This window comes from Ostrea edulis, chromosome 3 (genome assembly GCF_947568905.1).
Source record: "Ostrea edulis chromosome 3, xbOstEdul1.1, whole genome shotgun sequence".
Classification (NCBI taxonomy): domain Eukaryota; kingdom Metazoa; phylum Mollusca; class Bivalvia; order Ostreida; family Ostreidae; genus Ostrea; species Ostrea edulis.
In genome coordinates, this window is record NC_079166.1 from 29,364,035 (window position 1) to 29,386,290 (window position 22,256).

Below are 22,256 nucleotides of genomic sequence, written 5' to 3' on the forward strand. Positions count from 1 at the left end.
TATAGTAACTGATGTTAATCACATTAGTCAGTTTTTATAGTATCTGATGTTAATCACATTAGTCAGTTTTTATAGTAACTGATGTTAATCACATTAGTCAGTTTTTATAGTATCTGATGTTAATCATATTAGTCAGTTTTTATAGTATCTGATGTTAATCACATTAGTCAGTTTTTATAGTATCTGATGTTAATCACATTAGTCAGTTTTTATAGTAACTGATGTTAATCACATTAGTCAGTTTTTTTTTTATAGTAACTGATGTTAATCACATTAGTAAGTTTTTATAGTAACTGATGTTAATCGTATTAGTAAGTTTTTATAGTATCTGATGTTAATCACATTAGTCAGTTTTTATAGTATCTGATGTTAATCACATTAGTCAGTTTTTATAGTAACTGATGTTAATCACATTAGTAAGTTTTTATAGTAACTGATGTTAATCACATTAGTCAGTTTTAAAATGAACACAAAACACATTGCACACATATAATTTAAAAGAAAAGATGATTTTCATATCTATAAACCTCTTTGGTAAATTAATACATGATTGATGCAGATATGTAAGATGAAGATTATACCCCACGAAAGGGAAACTACGTATTTCTTAGTGTCCTTTACTTTAAATAATCCTTTATTCAATAAATAATTGAATCAGATTAGACAATGTTCAGGTATAACCTATATGAATACCATCTCCTTACATATTGTGTATAAATGATAATATCATAAAGTATATTGGTATCCTTTACCATTTATCTAAATAACTGCTTTATTATTATTTTTATATAAATATCTTAATTGATCCAATTCGAAGAATTTATGATTTTATAGCCATTTTGATATTTTCTCAATGTTACGGATGTTGAAGAATAATATAATGTCATTCTCATTGACTTATTTTGCTTGTTTGAGTAAGCAATTCGGCTTTATCCACACACTGAGTTTTAAACATACTTTTTCTTTTGCCCATTGTATTTCAGTGATTTTTTTAAAGCGATTCCTGTGGGGATCCGGGTTAAAATAGGTCCTCAGTACCCCGTGCTTGTCGTAAGAGGCGACTTAAATTGGGCGGTCATTTAGATGAGATCGCAAAAAACCCGAGGTCCCGTGTCACAGCAGGTGTGGCACGATAGAGATCCCTCCCTGCTTAAAGACCATAAGCGCCAAGCATAGGCCCAAATTTTGCGGCCCTTCACCGGCAGTGGTGACATCTCCATATGAGTGAAATATTCTCGAAAGAATACAACAATATTCAATCAATTGATAAAATCAATCAATATAAGCAAATGAAAAACATACCTTGATACAGTGGCTGTCGATAAAACGGAAAGACGCTCACATGAAGTTGTCACGTGGTCGCAGTATGGTAAAAAAAAAAAGAAGATAATTTCACTGGAAGATCGTTATTACTTATTAAGCTTCACCATATGGAGGGTAATCGTGTTCAAAAATCCAAGCATGTAAACTTGTTAATTGAAACACGCAACCGTGTTAATTTCTGTTTCAACTATGTATGTTTGTAACTCAGGGGGGTGTAAGTTATGTTTCTCAGAAATGCATACCTCAGTGTTGTACTCTTCAACTGTGTAATCGTTTGATTTCTAATTTTACATTTCTCTTTATAAAAATGCATCATTGTTTCTTAAATTATACGCGGTCATCCCTACAGTATTTCCGTTTATTGACTTAGTATTTACATAGTTGTACCTTACAATATCACATCTTACACGTTACAAGTCAACAAATGTCAAGTTTACATGTTTGTCGAATTTTGATTTGACCATATATGGAAAGACAACGGAAAGACAACGGAAATTCACGATTACTACCGAGAACCGAAAGAAAATCAATGTGCTACACGGGCAGAACACAAGCGGTATTCTCGCGAAATTGTACTTACTTGGGTGAAACGTCACCAATGAACACTATATTTCCGAATAAATGTTAACGTATTTTAAAAATTCGAAAAATTACTGATAATATAGTCATATCTATTAGATCTAAAATACCTTGCATATCGCATTACATTAAGAATATTACGAGGTACAACTGGACTGAAATTACATGTTAGTTTGGTAGGCTATTTTTTTCTTCAATTATATCTAGGGCTAAAATAAATTAAAATACGTATATATTTTTTCATTATGATATGTAGCAATATGTAAGGAATTAGTTGTCAGAAATTTAACTCAACTTAAGTTTTGATGCATAAAGAATGACAAAGAATATCGGCCACATGACGTGGCTTTTCTGAAAAGGGGGTGGGGGCAGAGAAGTCGTCTAAAATTCTTGACAATCTAGCAAACAAGCCCCCCCCCCCCCCCAAAGAACCTCATAAATATGATATCTATTCCAAACTAACAGCCTAAGGGAGAGGGAAAGGGCTTAGTCCTTCAATTCATTATCTACTACAATGTACATGTAGTGGGGGGATGTCATCCAATATACCTTAGTTTGTATGTGAAAATAACTTTGCAAGTAAAAATCACAGAAAATCATTTTTATAAAAATTAGAAATGTCCCCTTTCTGTTTTAACGTGCCTGAGTATAAGATGGACGAAATCAAGGATATCAAATATGATTATTCACCCAAACAACTTCTTTGAGACTACATCTCCCACAAAATTTATATAGAGGAACACTTTAACAGAGACGGGATGCCCCTCATTGATTGTGGAAAAACTGCATTCTTTCAGCCTTTTGACTGGCCCTGTGAAGTGCAGTACCACAAGACCTCTGCACATTTAAGATTACATACACATACGCATAGGCGCCCTCGGGTGATACCCTTACTAAGATGAGATAATTTCCGATGTCTCTCTGCTATAAACAGACCATAATTGTATATTAACAAATAACGTTTTCAATTTTCATAAATATTTTATTCTAAAAATTTAAAACGTTTATATCTGAATCTTTTAGGCATGTTTGATTAGATATCCGTATCATGCACAAAATCACAGCGAAATTTTAACTCTAGAATCCGTTATTTGCAAGGAAAACATTTTTTTTTATCATTCCGGGACAAATCACAAAACATCGTAGTACTCTACATCGTCATAATGGCTGACTTCCTTTAAAAACATGGATGAAAAAATCGATACCAGCAATATTGGACTTTTCCTTTTCTTTTTATATACCTAGCCGAGTAGCTCAGTAGGTTAGAATACCGACTGCAAAAGAGAGAAAAAAAAAAAAGAATACCGACTGCTGAACTGTAGGTCGCAGGTTCGAGTCCAGCAGGGGTTTTAAATTTTTTTCAGATTACCTTCTACTAAAACTGTATTTTTTGACAAAATAAAGTAAATTTGAAAATTTTCAACTTCAAAATATTGTTGTACTAATCCTTCACTTTTCATCTACATCAAATTTCTCTGGTGTAGCATACCTCCTTAACGAACCATTAAATAAAATTTTAGTGTAATGAGCTACCTTACCCGGTGCAAAATATTTGTACTAGCATGTTGGATGGTTTTATCCATACATAAACGTTACATGTTTGTGCACATGCACACCAAGAAATCATATGCTTATTAGGCGTTGGTGTAAATCCATTCTTTGTAACCTCTTAGATCATTTTCTGTGTGTATTGCGTACCGTTGAGGACTTGAGACTGACACATGTCGATTAGCCTTTTCATATAAAAACTTAACAAATTCGAGATGCACATGCGTTGTCAATTTTGGCGCATGAACAATAGCTTAGTCTTACAGATGGGGAATTCTTTCGGTTCTCGGTAATAATCGTGGATTTCCGTTGTCTTTCCATATATGGGCATATCGAAATTTGACAAACATGTAAGCTTGACATTTGTTGACTTGTAACGTGTGAGATGCGATGTTGTAAGGTACAACTATGTAAATACTAAGTCTACGAACGGAAATACTGTAGGGATGACCGCGTATAATTTAAGAAACAATGATGCATTTTTATAAAGAGAAATGTAAAATCAGAAATCAAACGATGACACAAATGAAGAGTACAACACTGAGATTAACATTTCTGAGAAACATAACTTGCACCCCCTGAGTTACAAACATACATAGCTGAAACTGAGAAATTAAAACGGTTGCATGTTTCGATTAACAAGGTTACATGCTTGAATTTTTGAACACGATTACCCTCCATATCACCATAGTATGAAATGAAGTATATGTTTTTATTTAATTTAAAATTTTAGTATATCTGATAATAACATTCATACCTACATTCACACACTTGATATAATTATCATATGATATCAAATTAAACAGTAATCATGTAAAGAGTGGAAAGACATTAATCAGAAATATTTTTCCAAACAGCCCAGATTGTACTGATTTTTTTGATATCACAGTTTTTAAAAAATATACAGTTGTCAATTTCATATTTCATCCTAATATAGTAATATACCCTCAAAAGATGGCAATCTGTTTTGTTTGCAACATAAATATATATATACATGTATATAAATTGTTTTATGTCTTAAAATGCTGAGAAAGGTCACCGAAGCTAGTTTTTGGTGTATCATATTAGATATAAACATAAGGCAAATTGAGTATGAAAAATGTCATTTATTCAAATGACGAACTAGATAACAAACTACTAACAAGGGGATCAGACTCACAAACAATCCACTGAAAATGTCACTGAAATAGAGAAAGAAAATAAACAATTTGATGTGGATGAAAAGTTGACGATATGTGCAACAATATTTTGAAATTGAAAACTTTCAAATTTACTTGATTTTATTTATCCAAAAATGCAGGTTTATTAGAAAGTAATCTGAATTAAAAATAAATACCCGATTGACTCGAACTAACGATCTACGATTCAACAGTTGACATGTTAACTTACTGAGCTAGGCAATTAAACCTAAAATATTGGTAATACATGTATTTACATTTTCATTCATGTTTTAGATATGACGATGTGGTATACCCTCTTGAGGGGTGCTGTGACTTGGGGAATTGTTTCTTGGTGAATTAACACCGAACTCCACCGAAATATCTACCAAGGTGTGAGTCCTGGTGTTTGATGAGAACCAATTCTTATACATATAGTTACAAATTAATTCCTTTAATATCAAGCTTATTCTCTAATCAGTTGTGATATATTGGTAAGTAACTAAAACAGAATTAAGATAGGGAATAAAGAAAGTTAGGAATTTATCATATTCATTTTAATTAATTCTTTCTCGTTTGTGTTTTAATTATGCTAAATACGTAAATAAATTGTAGAATAGAATCTAGACTTTTATTTTTGAAAGGAAGACTGATATATACAGTGTATTGTATTGCATAGGGATTTATTGTTTCACTTACAAATCTACATCTGGATTTACATACCTTGGGATTTACGAATTCAGTGGATATCTTGTGTTTCAAAATAAAATATTTTAAAATAATCTTTGCATATAAACCATGTTCCCTATATTGAAATACATATATTTATTTATTCATCGATCAAGGGCCCTCAGGGGCATATATAATTTTGACAATCAAAATGCACTGTACACAACAAGGATGTATTAGTACGCTGTAGTTATTGAGTTAGAGAAAGTGTTTAAAGCAATTAGCTACAGAAAAAAATATACAAGCAATTTATGTCGGAATACATATCATCTGAGAGAATTCGTCAGGGTGATATTGTCGTGTAGATGTAGATTTCTTCTCCGATACGGTAGGATGTTCATGTCAGCATCCTCGTGGAATGATATCTGACTTGAAATCAACCTCCTCTTATTGCCAGCCATGGATTGATCATGAATTGAATGTTCATTCATTAAAAATTAACGAAATAAGAGATGACGTAATTGTTTCATATCATTGAGAGAGAGAGAGAGAGAGAGAGAGAGAGAGAGAGAGAGAGAGAGAGAGAACTAGAGAGCTCGTATACTCCCATCCATTAAAATAATAACATGATCATGTTTAAAGAAAATTAAGGAAATTTGGAGGTTGAAGTTCAACATGTACAAATTAGTGTTCAATTCGAGGAATCGTGAATAATACATGTAAGAGGTACAGGGGCGGATTCAGAACAAATGGGAGGGGTGCAACCCCCCTCTAGATCCGTCACTGAAGTAGACGAAAAAATAAAACTGCAAGATAAAAATGCTGTAAGAACGACAACTCTAACAACCTTAATGAGGAATGATTTGATATGGAAGAAAATTGGAGGATATGTACAACAATATTTTGAAACCAAAGCTTTCAAATTTACATTATTTAGCGCAAAAATGCAGTTTTAGTAGAGAACAAACCCACTGAGCTAATCAGCTATACAATGATATTTGAAATGAATAGACAAATATTGCTGATATTTATACTTTCATTTATGCTTTAAAAGGAAGTCAGTCATAATGACGAGGTAGAGTACCTCCTTAACCGTAACCATGACACAATCATTATTACAGTGTGCCTGGAAATTCTTTTTATCATAGCGGGTTTAGCCTATTCATTTTTGCAAAAGTGGGTTAAATGCCATTAGATACATGTATATGATCCTTTATATATTATATATACACTGTACATATATTACATACAATAAAATCAAATCAGAATAATGTAAACAATTCAAAATTCTGTGAAATCACTTTTGTTGCCGAAAGCCATGATAATTATGTCATTAGACAAGCAAAAATGCTAAACATTTACATACAGCAAAATGATCGGATTTCCGATACATTTATCATTTTAAGCTCGTCACGAAAAAAAATCTTGCAGAATGTATTTCTTCTTCCTTAGGCACATCTAATGTTTATCTTTCTTAGCGTACTATTAAAACGACTCCAGAATGCATAAGGTCTTCCAGCAGTTTGTTGGAATTCTCATGGACACATATTGTGCTCCATTATTAGTCGACATCTTTTTGTGCTATTGTGAGGCAAAATCTATTCAAATGCTTCTACATGAAAAAAATATCTTGCTGTGGCCTTCGACTCGACATTTAGATATATCGACGACGTTTTATCAATTAACAAAATGTCGATTCGATATATCCCAGTGAACTTGAGATACAAAATGCCACGGTCTTCCACATCTGCTTCATGCTTGAATATTTCAACTAACAATACAACTTTATGACAAACGGGATGACTTTCAGCTTCTCCATCATCAACTTCCCATATCTGTGTAGCAATCTTCCATTATCATGTGCATATTATAGTGTTTATGTTTCTCAACTGATTCAAAACATAAGAGTATGTTCTCCGTATGATCAATTGGTAAATCGAGGCAGGCTACTGACAAATAAGTTGATGTTACAGGGGTTTCATCAGTCTTGTTTAAAGTCAGCATTTAACAAACTTTATGGTCGTTATAACGATCTTGTTTGCCAATACAACCCGTCACTGGGTGGAATGCTATCTGACGTGTTTCATATCAAGTGTTAGGCCGTTCTTTACATACTCGCCCCGCATGCGGAAGGTCGGGGATCGAATTCCGGTCGCGACAGACCTAAGTCGTTAAAACAGGTAGTGACAGTTCCAACGCTAAACGCTCGGCATCAAGTGTGAATGTCACAGGTCCTCGGAGATGACCTTAAAAAACGGATGCCCCGTGTCACAGTAGGTGTGGCACGCTAAATAACCCTCACTGTTCAATGGCCGGAAGCGCCGAGCAAAGGCCTAGATTTGAAGTCCTTCACCGGTCTTGGTGACGTCTACTTATGAGTGAAAAATTATCGAGAGACGTTAAACAAGATACAATCAAACAATCAATCTTTACACACTGATTTTGACTACGGATAACTCCGTTTACCTGATCATGATAAAGGGCATACGGTCGATGTGACCGGTCACCAGGGGATGCGTACTCCTCGTAAGCACCTGATCCAACCTCTGTCCAGGGCTCCGTGTGTGCCATACTTTTAATTTTGTATTCTTTATAGGATTGGCGAGATTGATCACTGTTACTTATCTTTATTCATCATAAGAACACTGAAACCCTTTCTCAATCACATTGGCTACTTAGAGTTATCGTTCCTTGCTCTCATCAAGCCTCTGACTATGTCCCAACTTATGAAACACACTTCCTTCTATTTTACTATATGCTTTCCCAATGAATGATAAACTATATGTACAATATCACGAGTGATACATGAACGAAACTGTTGTTCTGAACCACGAGAAACCAAAAACCAAATATGTGGATCTATTCGCGGACTAATATCAAATCAAGTAGCTGTATAAACGTAGATTTAAAAAAAATATGATTTTGGTATAATTTGTGTTTTGTGAACGAAATACACTGCTTCTAAACAATCTCTCTATGTCTCTCTGTCTCTGTCTGTCTGTCTCTTTGTCTGTCTGTCTGTCTGTCTCTCTCTTTGTCTGTCTGTCTGTCTGTCTCTCTCTCTCTCTCTCTCTCTCTCTCTCTCTCTCTCTCTCTCTCTCTCTCTCTCTCTCTCTCTCTCTCTCAATATAAATGGCATCATGTAATTATGAATTCTAAGAGTAAAATTAGGGTTCCAAAGATCCACCAATTTTAGAATTAAGCAATAGGCAGTAAAATGAAAAATAATTTGTAAGGAAACCACACATCCATTGACGTCATTAAAGATTTTTAATTACACGATTTATAATTAATCGAGTTGAGTTCTTAACCACAAACCAGACAAAAGAGAGTATAATGACACGAATAGCTAAATGTATCTCTCTCTCTCTCTCTCTCTCTCTCTCTCTCTCTCTCTCTCTCTCTCTCTCTCTCTCTCTGAAATGGAGTAAAAAACTCTGGACATCTATTTGTTAGAGGATACGTTTTTTCTTCACGTACACGTGTTGTGAAATGGAGTAAAAAAGACTTTCATAGATTCACTTAATATTGACAGAAATGTCTAAACATTGTAATTTTGTGTAGGCATAGGACATAAAGAAAACTCCGTTGAAAATTATAAACCTAATGTCTAATCAGGTTTGATGTCGATTGTACATGTTTATATGATAAAAAAAAAAAAAATGGGACGGTGTAAATGTAGAACTTGTCCCGGATTTTCTAATTGCGTATCTTTCTTCTCTGCTGTTAAAAGCCATGCGTTGTGCATTGTTAATATTCACCCCATAAAACATTAACAACATAATTAAAACAAGAATAAACAAAGACAGAAAAATCAATGGCGTTTGGAATCACATTGACTTTTCATTGGGATATGCGATTCCTACAACTCCAGTTGTACTATAGAAGTAGAACAGAAATATGTTCCTGATTTGTTGATGTAATAATTAAAACTCCTATCTGTAGATGACGGTGTCAGAGAAACTTATGTAGAATAAATTTTTGCTTTCAATTGATGTAATCTTAACTCACACCTTGGTTAAATGATGGTGTCACAACAAAGGCTGATTTGGGGGAGAACTCCACCCCCCCCCCCACCCTTGTGACACGAGCTTTCCGTAATCTTACAGTATCTAAACTTCCCAGAACTCAATGTAGTAATTCCAAAGTGTAATCCATTAATTTTTATTTTCCCGTTAATTCAATTACATTGAATTTTCAATTTTTTTGGACAAACATTTTAAGACATTCCTTCCTTAGAATCCTGCATCCGCCCCTGATATGTGTATATTTTAAAGTCATTATGTTTTTATCACATAAGAATTGAAAGTTGGAAAAAAATATGGATTAATTTTACATTTCAGATTTCAGATGAATTCCGACTGCAAATGAGGAGAAAAAAATCTTTCTACAACTTTATTATATTAAACATGATGCTCTTAAAATAAATATATAACATTTGTAACAAAATAAATACGATTGTCGCCCATCTTACATGTCATACGGTAACACTTTACCATATATAAAGTATGAGACTATATCTTGTAATATATCGATTATACAGATTACAATGACTTACTATTAGTACCTACACAAAATGAAGTAACATAATGTATGCTGAATTAGTTCCTCATATAGTCATGTACTCAGATACGAGACTCTACATAATATTTTTTATTCATTAAAATATCTTAATCTTCGTTTTCATATTGTTAGGTACCCACAACTGAATGTCCTTTTTCTTCTTTTCTTTATTTTTAGCTGGTACTTTCGGTTTCGTCAACTCGACGTCTTTTTTCACAATTTTCCTAAACACTACTGTCAATGGGGAAGGTTTCGCCGTCCTTGAGTCTGACGATGATGATATTGATGATGAGGGTGATGATGAAGATGACACAAACGATGACGTCACTTTGGAGGACGATCCCGGACCAACTGAAGTATTCACAGGCTTCATCTTGGACCGTGTTACGTTCGTTTTCATTACTTTTATTAATGATTTCGATGAGAGATTAGTCTTTGCATCCTTCCCCCTTTTTGAAAGCATGTTCGATGATTTTGATGAATGAGGGATTTGTGACCAATCACTAGGTAAAGATTGAGGAAACCGTTTTCGTTGCTGAGGATGAAAAACTGTTTTGGAGACCTTTCGCTTGACAATTTGTAAAGTAGTAGTGACAACAGGCGATGATTTTGTTGGCGAATGATCAGGAAACTTCATACCGACATTTTTATTCGGTAAAGATGATGTTGGCGATGAACCAATGTTCACAGTGGTGATACGAAAAGGCGAAGAAGTGGTGACCTCTTTTGTAGGCGGTGTTTGTGTTGCATTTAATAATGGTTCCATTTCGGACGAATGACTACTAGTGTTATACATAAAAACCTTGTCATCAGAGGTTTCCGTTAAGATGTTTGATTTGTCACGTGACTGAGGTGCCTTTGGGGAGACTCTTTTGGTTGATTTTTCGTTCATAAGAATAGCAATGGCGGATTCCAACTCGCTGTCGGATTTAAAAAGTTCGACGACCTCTGTAGGTGCTGTGGTATTGGCTGTGGATGGGGTGGTGCTCATTATAGCCTCAATGGGAACAATCGAGGTGGTGGAATCCTGAAGTAAAGGCGGAAGTGTAGGAAGATCCGGGTAATCGTAATCAGTGTGACCCAGCAGGAAGTTTTCTTTATTCAGCATTGATATCAACCTCGCTTGAAGGGTATTTTCTATATTTAATAGCTTTATAAGGAGAGAGGAAGCGGAAGAGTTTTTCACAGTGCCACTTTCGGATGGAAGATTTTCAACGTCAGAAACATTGTTTGATGGAAGAGGATTTGTTTGTGTATAGTTGTCTAATATTTCAGACTTAGTGGACGTTGTGTTCTTGAGGAATGAAATGATATTTGTTTGAACGGAGTTTTCAGCTTGAAGCAGAGATAGCAATTTCATGGTTGACGACAATGGGTTGTTTTTGGTTTTGTTTTCATTAGTGGCGTTTTCACGCTCAATATTCAACGTAGAGTCATTCGAAAGAGTCTTTATAGCAGCATCAATAATGGTTAAAGAAGAGGGAAGACCTAGAGGGACTGCCGATGACGAGTTCTTCACGCTCTTTCCTGAAGTGTGTAAAAGTTTAGGAAGCATAAAAGAAATTTTAGACCGCTTCTTTGTCTTTTTTGTGGTGTCTGATTTCAAGTTGTCTTCAAATACTTTCTCAGTTTCTTTCATGTCTTTATGGAGTAATGACATTATTGCCGAATTTAAAACATTATTCTCAAAAGTCTCATTAAAAGAGGAACCAGTTTCATTAAAACTCAAGTCACTGAAGTTTGAAGCTGGAGTCGAAGCATTATTCATATTGAGAAGATTGAAGAGTGTTTGAATGTCTGCTTTGGACGCCTCCGTTTGATTGACCTTTTCGTCCGGTGGCAAAAATAATGACAAATCAATTTTAGGAGTCACCTTGGGTTTGTTAAGAACTGAATTTCCGGGATAGAGAGTAGATTTTATTTTAGTTACAGTGGTGATTGTGGTTGTACTCAATGTTTGAGAATAAGAACTTGTCATCTTGTTAGGTGAGGGGTCAACTGGAGCGACAGATGTGGATTTGAATCGAATTGTAGATGTCTGATGCGGTGAATTTGTTGTAGATTTATTGCGTTCTTTCGTGGTTTTTTTTGGTTTCCAAGTAGACAATTTTGGCAGCTCCATTTTTCTAGGTTTTACAGCTGTGCTGGTACTTGGGACCTTTTTAGTTGTAATGACGTTGAGTGCAGGCGTGGTAATTTCTACATGTGTGGTTGTGAGAATTTGATCAAGCACACACTCGCATTTGACCAAATCGACACTCTCTGTTTCAGCACAATTAAGCTTGATCCAACCAAAGAATGGAATGAACTTCTCAAATGCTGACTTTCCAGTAGATCGACACTTGGAATCTGAAAAAAGCCGGTGTCAGACCATAAGCTTACTTAATAACGATTATAAGATGTCTTTTGAAGGTGACGTGAATTTTACAATATTTACCAGACGCTGTTGTGTGGGTAGGTGCTGTCACTGGTGACGAAGTTATCCCATCTCGTTTGGTTGCGAGGTCAAGCGCAATGGCTACAAAAATGTTCAAATCTCAAAAAACGGAAAACTTTCAGAAAATAACAATTGTTACTAATAGCAAGATTTATTTTTTGTCATAGTTATGCACATCTAATATGATATGCATATGTAACCCTATTAAAGACTGTAGAAAACATCTTAAAATGCTAATTCCTATGGTAAACGCAGAATACTAATTACAGTTTTATATCAACGATTGGGATCACAACTTTTATGCAATATATTTGTAATTTTCATAATAATTTTCGTCATACTCATTGAACTCTACTCACGTAAACAGGATCCTGTGGAGAGGTCCGTAGATAAAGGTCGTAGTCCATCATATGACGGAAGCACGAAGAACTTCCCATCGTCACTTGCAATATTCCGGAGTGAGTGCAATCTTGTAAAATTTTTACTGTCCGTGGTAATTACCAAGATCGCCACATGGTTATCCTTTGCTTCCTGCACATGCGCTTTGGTAGATTTATCGTTCCATGAGTTGTCCTCGCCTATAAGTAGGACGGCGATCTTTTTGACTCCGTCCCTTCCACCGAGAGAGAATACTCTATTGATGGCCTGAATACAGTGATCTGTCCTTCTGGTGGCACTGCCTTCCAAAGGTTTGTCCAACTTCCTCACATTCTCAAGGATGTCGAATATAGACGATTGCAATCCAGATGTAGTAACGTTTCCATTCGCACAAACTACGAATCCGACCTTAAATAAATTGTAATCAGTTGATAAAATTGATGTTTTTGTTTCATTTTATTACTAACAAGGGTCTCGAGGAGGGTAATTGTGCAGGGAAGACATCGGTATAATGAAGCAAGGCGTCTTCGTGTGATACGAGTGTCATAGGACTATTTCTGTTAATTCATTCTACAGAGAGTGGACGATTGGTACAAGTCTAACTAACAAATCCTGTTTTATGCAATATTTGTACTCTCTAACTGTTAACCTTTCTGTTATACGCCATGGAAATTTTCACCTTCAGGATCTTTCTTGATTTATACTTGATATAAAAAGTTATACTCTAATGAACCTTTTCGTAACTTTGTTTAAAAGTTGCATATTTTGATATTCAGGTATGTAAATGACTTCCTCTATTAGTATTTTTATGTATTGGCAGTTGTTCTCTATTCCATATACATGATCATACAACATTGTGAATCATCGAATAAGACAGGACTGGAATACCTGCTGAACAGTCCATATTCCTATGTGCAGAGAGCTGTGTGTATATCTGATCTGAATAATAAATACTAGACAACCCTATAAATTTTAACGGCTTCATCTGGCAGAATGAAAATCTCAGTCAATTTATGTTTTGGGTTAAATAGGGCCAGCATAATGTATTCCATATAGAACAGGTCTATGTTAAAATAATGGTGGTACTAAGTACTATAACGACGAAAGGTGTGATATATTGGCGATATAAAACAGCATTAATTGTGTGAGAAAGGACACAGTATATTTAAAGTTTTGAATAATATCTTAAACAACATCAAGGTTTAATGACTGGGATTAATTACTTAGGTGTTATTAGATGTTTTTGGTAAGGACATATATTTAAGACACACATTGAGGATAATGGAGTAATACTTACAATGCATATAAATCTATGTAGAGATTTAAAACATTTTGATCGAAATAAAGAAACAATACAAGTATCTAGACTTAACTGGCCTCCACTCAGTTATCGTGTTTGTTCACAAACCATTCATTTGAAAAACTCGAATCTTGTACTGATTTCTCTCCTAGAACAGGATGTGCTTTTATTTTATTAGTATCAGATGTTGTTGAAAAAACACAGATTTGATTAAAAATAAACACATGGGCATATGCAACTCAACTTTATGACAAACGAGATGAATTCAGTTTCTTCATCATCAACTTCCCATATCTATGTAGAAATACTCCATTATCACCTGCATATGGTGTTTATGTCTCTCAATTGATTAAATACGTAAGAGCGTGTTCTGCGTATGGTGAGTTCGCGACAATCTCATTTAAAGTAAAGATTTTGCAAATTTTGTGGTCGTTATAACGATCTAATTTACCATTATAACCTGCCATTGGGTCAAATGCTGTCTGTCATGTTTCATATCAATAGTTAGGCCGTTCATTACACACTGGTTTTGATTACGAATTACTTCGTTTACACGATTAAGATATATAGCTCACGTTGAGTGTGACCGGTCGGCAGGGGATGCTTACTCCTCCTACTCACCTGATCCTACATCGGGTATGTCATGGGTCCGAGTTTACCTTATTCTTAATTTTGCATTCTTTCTAGGAGTTATGAGACTGATCACTATTCGTTACCTTCACATTTTCGAGAATTAGGTGAACACCCCAAGAAAAATAGAGCCATGATTGTAACTGTGGTGCGAATGTAAACGTGATCGTGACGATAAAGTGATTGTAAGTGTGTTATAGTTGTAACTATGTGGTGATTGTAACTATGTTGTAATGGTAATTATGTTGTAATGGTAACTGTAATGTGAAAGTAACTGTAATGTGAAAGTAACTGTAATGTGAAAGTAACTGTAATGTGAATACACGTGTGATTGGAACTGTGATGTAATTGTAAGGGCGGTGTGATTGTAATTATGATATAATGGAACTGTAATTATAACTGCGATGTGATTGTAAGTGCGGTGTGATTGTAATTATAATATAATGTAACTGTAATTATAACTGCGATGTGATTGTAAGTGCGGTGTGATTGTAATTATGATATAATGTAACTGTAATTATAACTGCGATGTGATTGTAAGTGCGGTGTGATTGTAATTATGATATAATGTAACTGTAATTATAACTGCGATGTGATTGAGTCTGTGATGTAATTGTAACTTTGATGTGATGGTAACTGTAATGAAATTTTAAGTGTAATGTGATTGTAACTGTAATGAGATTGTAAGTGTATTGTGATTGTAACTATTAATCGTAAGTGTGATGTGATTGTAATCGTGATGTGATGGTCACTGCAATGTAACACATTTCTCTGTTGTACTTTGCATCGCAACATTAAGCTATGCTTCAACATCCACCATATCTACATAAACGGATACTTTCTTGCTTTGCAACATAACACTGTTTTAGGAAGGATAATACCAGTTTAGATTAAGTAATGGTCTCATCAATTCTTATGTTCTTGTAGAATGCGTACCTAATTATGCTAGTGTATTATGTTTAATCAACGTGCTGCAAAAATCGAAATATGCAATTTTCAGTCTTAAAAACTTGAATTTACTTCTCTTGTTCTTCAATCTACATGACGTAAAATGAGAACGTGGAAATGAAAGATGACGAGTGGTATTGTTCGAAAAAAAATTCAGAAGATATGTTGGAGGTTTGAAATAACAATATCCAAATGCCCATACTCATTTCTTAGGACATGATTAAGAATGAGGAGCTTGATTTACTTGACACTCAGGTTTACAAAATCAAAACCAATTCATAATCGTGAAGAGGTATAGATTGTGCTGGACAATTTTCAATTTTAAACATACCCGGGTATTAACTCAAGTTCTACACAGTAAAATAAACTTATAGCAATGTTGTGGGGAACAACTATTTTGATTCATTATAAACGTATTTTGTTACATTCAATAAGTTTCAACGTGTTTTAGAACTACAGCGAATGAAAATCACTTCATTGTAAGTGTGAACTAACATTTTCGCTGTACCGGGCTTTACTGTAGCACGTAAATGCACTATATGTGTTGGAAATAAACAAAGAAGGCACAATAATTCGAAACGGAACGAAACGTCAATGAAAAAGTATGTCCTAGTAGATTGGCTATTTGCTCTATATTTAGAAATCTGAGGACAAATTCAGGTATAAATTTGATGCCTATTTGGGAATTATGACTAACTTTAATCCCAAAATACCAGTGTTTACCACGTAGTTTTCTTTTAAGCGGTTCATTTATTCATGATGCGTTTAATTGCCATGTGACAGATGGGCTTGTTTGTTGTAGCAGGTGGTTGAGATTTTTGATGGATGGTCTACAGTGTAAATAGCGAAGAGATGTATCACTGTTTTCTGTTTTAATACAGCAACTAACAAAATCATAGTTACTTCAGATCTGTGATTTTACAAAAAATCTACATTTGCGTAGTTAGTAATGCAAAAAGGAAAAAAACCCAACAAATCTATAAATGGTAAAGTTCACATTGGACTTCATTCTTTATGCCAAGCTGTGAGGTCTGAACTCTTTCTTAAAGTTTTTTTTTTTATGAACTCTTTCTTAAAGTTGAGTCCACGCATGTTGGAGAGTTGGACAGAATAGTACATCGAAAATCAATGTTGTTGATCGATAAGTGATAAAAGTAACGAATGTCGTATGTGTGCATAAATCCTTTTGTAGGCCTTTAAAGCGTCAACTCCCTGTGCATTACAAAGGTCTTTCAATGATGAGATTTTCAAATTTACTTATAAGTAATCCCCAAGAATCATGTAATATGTACATGCAAAAATGACTTTGAGTGATAAATCTTTAAACGCTCATGAAAATTGAAGAAAAGTAAAAAGTATACTGAAGAAAATTTTTCTGAAATGTCTTGGAAAAAGACATAAAACAAGTAAGTAATTATGAAATTTAGAGATTTGAACTCCAGTGTATATACAACAAGGTGTTAATGACACCTGTCTTTACCTGGACAGCCCCAGCAGGAGATTCATGTCGCTCTAAGATGTCCCGGATGAACACTTTTTGCTGATGAAATTGTTTGGAGGTTACGCGTGACTGGCCATCAAGCATAAAAACAATGTCAACATTAGGGTCACAGTTGGCTGAAATTTAAAGAATATTTCATAAATACATCAAACGAAAGAATATTTTACAAGTGCATAACGATATCAAGCGAAAGAAAAACACATATATCTGAATTATTTTACACATGTTAAAAATCTTTCTGACGAGAAAATATCTAAATGTTAAATGATGATAGTAATCATAAACACACCAGTTATGAAGATTCATCTCTTTTTCTTGACAGTTGAAATAAAACCCCTCAGAAACGATGAGAAAAGCAACAGAATACAAATCCACACTCATCTAATTATTAATTATGTGATATGAAAAGCATTATACATAATGCTTTTCGTATCACATAATTAATAATATATATCTAATTTTTTTTTTTAGAGATTAATGAAAGCACTTACATTTCTCTTTCGATAGGCTCGCAGATTCACAGAGCAGGAATATACACAGGAACCAATAGATAAGACTCCACAGAACGGTTTGGCTGTCAATCTCCCTCATTGTTCATACCTGGAGGCAAGTATAACAAATAACACAATCTGATCACCAACAATAACACCAGCATCCATCAACTAATCCACACGGAGGACTACAACCTGGTGACTAAAAAGCCAGGCTAAGACAATTCTTTCTATTTCATTAAAATTTACATATACCAGTTCTGTGGTAAGGAATAATGAATGTAGGTCGTCTAAGAGTGGGATTGAAATTGCAAAGGAGGTGATTACTATTCTGTGTTCAGAACTCAAAGAAAAGTTTAATTTTATTCATTGATTTCGCTAAATTTGGATAGCCTTTGTTCACCTTACATAGGTTCTATGTTCCTGACGTGATTCAACCTGCACCTAAAAATGGTTTACAATAATTCGGAACTTGAAAACATCTTTTTTTCGGTGGCAGTGATTATGTTTTGTAATTCATTTGCGATAAATGTATGCATAATGTAAACGTGAATAAAATTTTCGTTCATGAGAATTTATTCCAAGGGTTTCTTGTAAATAAACATATTTGTTTGCGGCATATTTCTACGATATGAATGTCACAGAAAGAATGCGGATGAAAAACATGTAACCTTAACAACAAAACTACTATTTGAACATCAAATAATTTGAAATGAACGCGTTTATGGTAGAACAAATTTCGTACAAGAAAAATATCAGAAAACTTAATTTAGTCAAGACATACCTTGAAAAGATACCACGTGCTTTACAAGGCACGATTCGCACAACAGAGGGAATAGACACAGTTTATCGTCCTGTTTTAATGAAATGGGTTAGGTAACTATCTCTGAATTGTCATCATGATGTTTCTAATATTCCTTGACTGTCATTCAATTCACGAATAAATTCTCGCTTATTTACAGCCTAAACATTACACAACACATTAAATTCAACGGGGATCACATGGGTCTGAAATTCCAAACAAAACTAATTACTGCTTTCATATTCTAAATGACATTGCTCTAATTAGGACAATGTGGGAAGGAAAAATGAAAGGTGTACAATTGCTTTATAGTTTTTCACTTGACGTCAGTTTGGGACTGTGGTCAATTTAAGAACAAATGGGGAGGATAGGGGGTAATACACTGTCATTAACAGTGTCGATCCCATATACCGGTGTTTTCGACGCTGATCGAGATTTTTTTCTGTTTTCTTTCTGTATTTCTCTCTTTATTTCTTTCCCTCTCTTTATTTCTTTCTATCTCTCTCTCAATGTTTTCCCCACCTACCCCTCTATTTCTATACCCTTCCCATTTAGTCGCCTCTTACGACAAGCAAGGGGTACTGAGACCTATTCCCACCCGGATCCCCACGGGACTGCATTGTACATGCATATGTAATGCATATGTAAGTATATGTAATGCATGTGAAATTTAGGCTATAAAGTTGGAATGAAGGTGAATGACTAAGTAAGTGTCTGGAATACGTGGAATGAGTGTAGGCTTCAATATGCTAGACTAATGGTATTTGACATTTCAATGTAACAATTCTTAGGTGGCGTAAGATTCATTTTTATTGCACATGATTCTTTTTCTTGTAGTCATTAATATCATTGGTGTTTCTAGTATACGTTAATTATGTTTTAATGTTCTCTCGCGTTTCCTTAATTAGTAATTAAAATACTTATCACAATGGGATACCAAGATGAATTAGAGCAGAATTTAAATAGAGACTGAAAATAGTTTTATGTGTAAGGGCCTTTAAAGCTTCGGTTTTTCTAGTTAAATGCCACACTGAAATATGTTTCTTTTTTGGTTTCAGTTCAACTGAACTGAATGCCAAAGTAAGTTTGTGCGTCGTCTTTATGTCAATCAACTCTGTAAACTCCTCTTAAAAACCCACGGTTTAATCAAATTTTGCTGAAAACATCATTGCGTATAGGGAATTAATTTGGTTAAAACAAAGCTCCATATTCCTTCTGAGGAGAGGTAATTAAGAAGTAGTGAAAATAGGATAGGTTGTATTAAATGTTCCAAACAATCACTGTACGAGAAAATTCAGGTTGTACAGAACAAGTATCCTCGTCATGTAGTGTAGGTTAAAGGTTACTAAAATCAGGATATCTGGGGCCATAGTAGAAACACAAATAGGGTTCAAAGTATAAACCACAAGGTACCATATGAAAGGCGAAGATAACGAGCAGTGATAAATCTGATAACTCCTATAAGCAATACAAAATAGATAGTTGGGCAAACACGGACACCTGGACACACCAGGGGTGGGATCAGGTGTCTAGGAGGAGTAAGCATCCCATAGTAATATTGTACTTTGAACTTTTTTGATATACTATATATGTATAACATTCTACATTGAATTAGTAAAATTTGGAACATTTAATTTGAATAATATTCTACAGCATATTTGCATAAAAGTTAACATTGAATTTGTATAGCATTCCACTTCTACAAGGTTTTTATGTGGCTCCCATAAGTAAGGAAGGGTACAATAAGGCATAATAGTTTTACATGGTAATGAAATGTGAAGATAACAAACAGTGATCATTCTCATAACTTCTATAAAGAATACAAAATTAAGAGTTGGATAAACACGGACCTCTGTATATACCAGAGGGAGCAGATGCTCAGACGGAGTAAGCATCACCTCTCCACCGATCACACAATTCGTGGACCCTATATCTTGATTAGATTAACGGAGTAATCCGTAGTATAAATCAGCGTGTAAACAATTGGTTTAAAACACGTCACACAGCACTTGATCCAATGAAGGTTGTATTGGCAAACTTGATCATTTTAACGACCATAGAATTTGCGAAATGCTGATTTTGAATGAGACAATTGAAACCCCTGTAACATTTACCTTTTTGTCAGTAGCCTGCCTCGATTTAAAACTGACCATTCATAGAACAAGCTCATGCGTATCGAATCGGTTGAGAGAAATAAACACCATATCCTGGCGATAATGGAGTATTGGTACACAACAAATATGGGAAGTTGACGATGGAGAAATTGAAGGCATCCCATTTGTCATACAGTTGAGTTGTCAGTTTGCCGTTAATGTCTACTTTCAATAAAATAAATAAGTATGAAGCAGACGTGAACAACTCTGTGGTGTCTTTTATTTCGACTGGGATATAACGAATCAACATTTGAATGAAAAGGATTATTGCTAATAGATAAAGCGTCGTCGATATATCTAAATGTCGAGTTGTTGACCACATCAGGAGGTTCTTTCTTCACATGTAGAACTCTTGAATAAATTTTGCCTCATAAGAATATAAAAACAGGTCAGCTAATACAGGAGAAAAAATCGTGCCCATGGGAATTCCAACAGACTGTTGGAAGATTTGATCACTAAAGACTACAAACATATTGTCAATGAAGAACTCCAACATCTTTTTAATACGACCTTTAGAGTACCTGTGGTTAGAATAAGAGTGATGTTTAACAAATGTATGTTGATATCAATTCTTTAATTTTTTGGAGAAAAGCAAGGTCATAATTACGCATATTTAGGTGTAAACATTCTTAGGTAGTTCAAATTCCAGTTTATTCAAACATGATCCCGGAGGGTTATGTTGGGTCAAAATAGGGAATCATTACAGCATTATGAGCTATGGGAGATCAAATGTTTTCATGGATGGGTTGGTTGTATGTTGTTTAACGTCTCTGGATAATATTTCACTCATGAATGGAAACGTCACCATTGCCAGCGAAAGGCTACATAATTTAGGCCTATGCTTGGTACTTATGGCCTTTGAGCAGGGAGGAGTCTTTATCGTGCAGCACCTGCTGTGACAATGGAGCTCGGTTTTCGCGGTCTCATCCGAAGGACCGCCCCATTTAGTCGCCTCTTACAACAAGGAAAAGACACCGAGGAAGTAATCTAACCCGGATCCCCAAGGGACATTAACATGGGCATATTAATTTTTAGAGAGGTCCGTGTTTGTCCTACTCTTAATTATGCATTCTTTATAGGAGTTATTGATTGATCCCTGTTCGTTATCTTCAATTTTTCATTTTTATTATAAATAAATCAACAGCCATAATTAGTCATATTAGTATGCAAGCATTCTAATGTTGATTCATATTTGACAAGGTTTGTCTTTGCGAGTTTTATGTTAGAATACTCAAGAAATTAAGAAAAAATTCTGGAGTACATTAAGCAGAACTATAGTAAATCAGCAATAAGCATTTTCCCAAGTTGTTTGAATTGAAAATTTTATGTACCTTGGAGACGGGTGTAGCTAAAATCAGGGATCAAATTCTACATAATGTATCAATAATGGGGAAGTACTTTGAAAGATCTTTAAAAATCCCTTTTTACAGTACAACAAGGCCCTATTAATCATATTTACCTGATTAGGATATAGGGCTCACAGCGGGTGTGACCGGTCGACAGGGAATGCTTACTCCTCCTAGGCACCTGATCTTACCTCTGGTGTGTCCAGGGGTCCGTGTTTGCCCAACTATCTATTTTGTATTGATTTTAGGAGTTGCGAGATTGATCACTCTTCGTTATCTTTACCTTTCATTAATATCGAAACATCTCATATTTTGTGGATTTAAGTTTGGCAAAGTCATAACCTTTTTGGGGTCATAATATGGGGTCAAAATACGTAATTGGATTAAATAAGGTAAAATCTTTTTAAAATTGTCTGAAGAACAGAAGGACG

At 34.7% G+C, this 22,256-nt stretch overlaps 1 protein-coding gene across 1 annotated transcript; it reads right to left on the reverse strand.

Moving 5' to 3' along the window:
• Window positions 1-9,657: 9,657 nt before the first annotated feature.
• On the reverse strand, window positions 9,658-18,530 carry LOC125677342 (uncharacterized). The gene is made up of 6 exons (XM_048915352.2): window positions 18,309-18,530; window positions 17,525-17,633; window positions 17,013-17,149; window positions 12,636-13,062; window positions 12,277-12,357; window positions 9,658-12,188 (listed from the first exon to the last, which is right to left on the reverse strand). The coding sequence occupies exons 2-6, from the start codon at window positions 17,622-17,624 to the stop codon at window positions 9,937-9,939; spliced, it is 2,997 nt and encodes a 998-aa protein (XP_048771309.1). The 5' UTR covers window positions 17,625-17,633; window positions 18,309-18,530; the 3' UTR covers window positions 9,658-9,936.
• Between the last annotated feature and the right edge of the window lie 3,726 nt (window positions 18,531-22,256).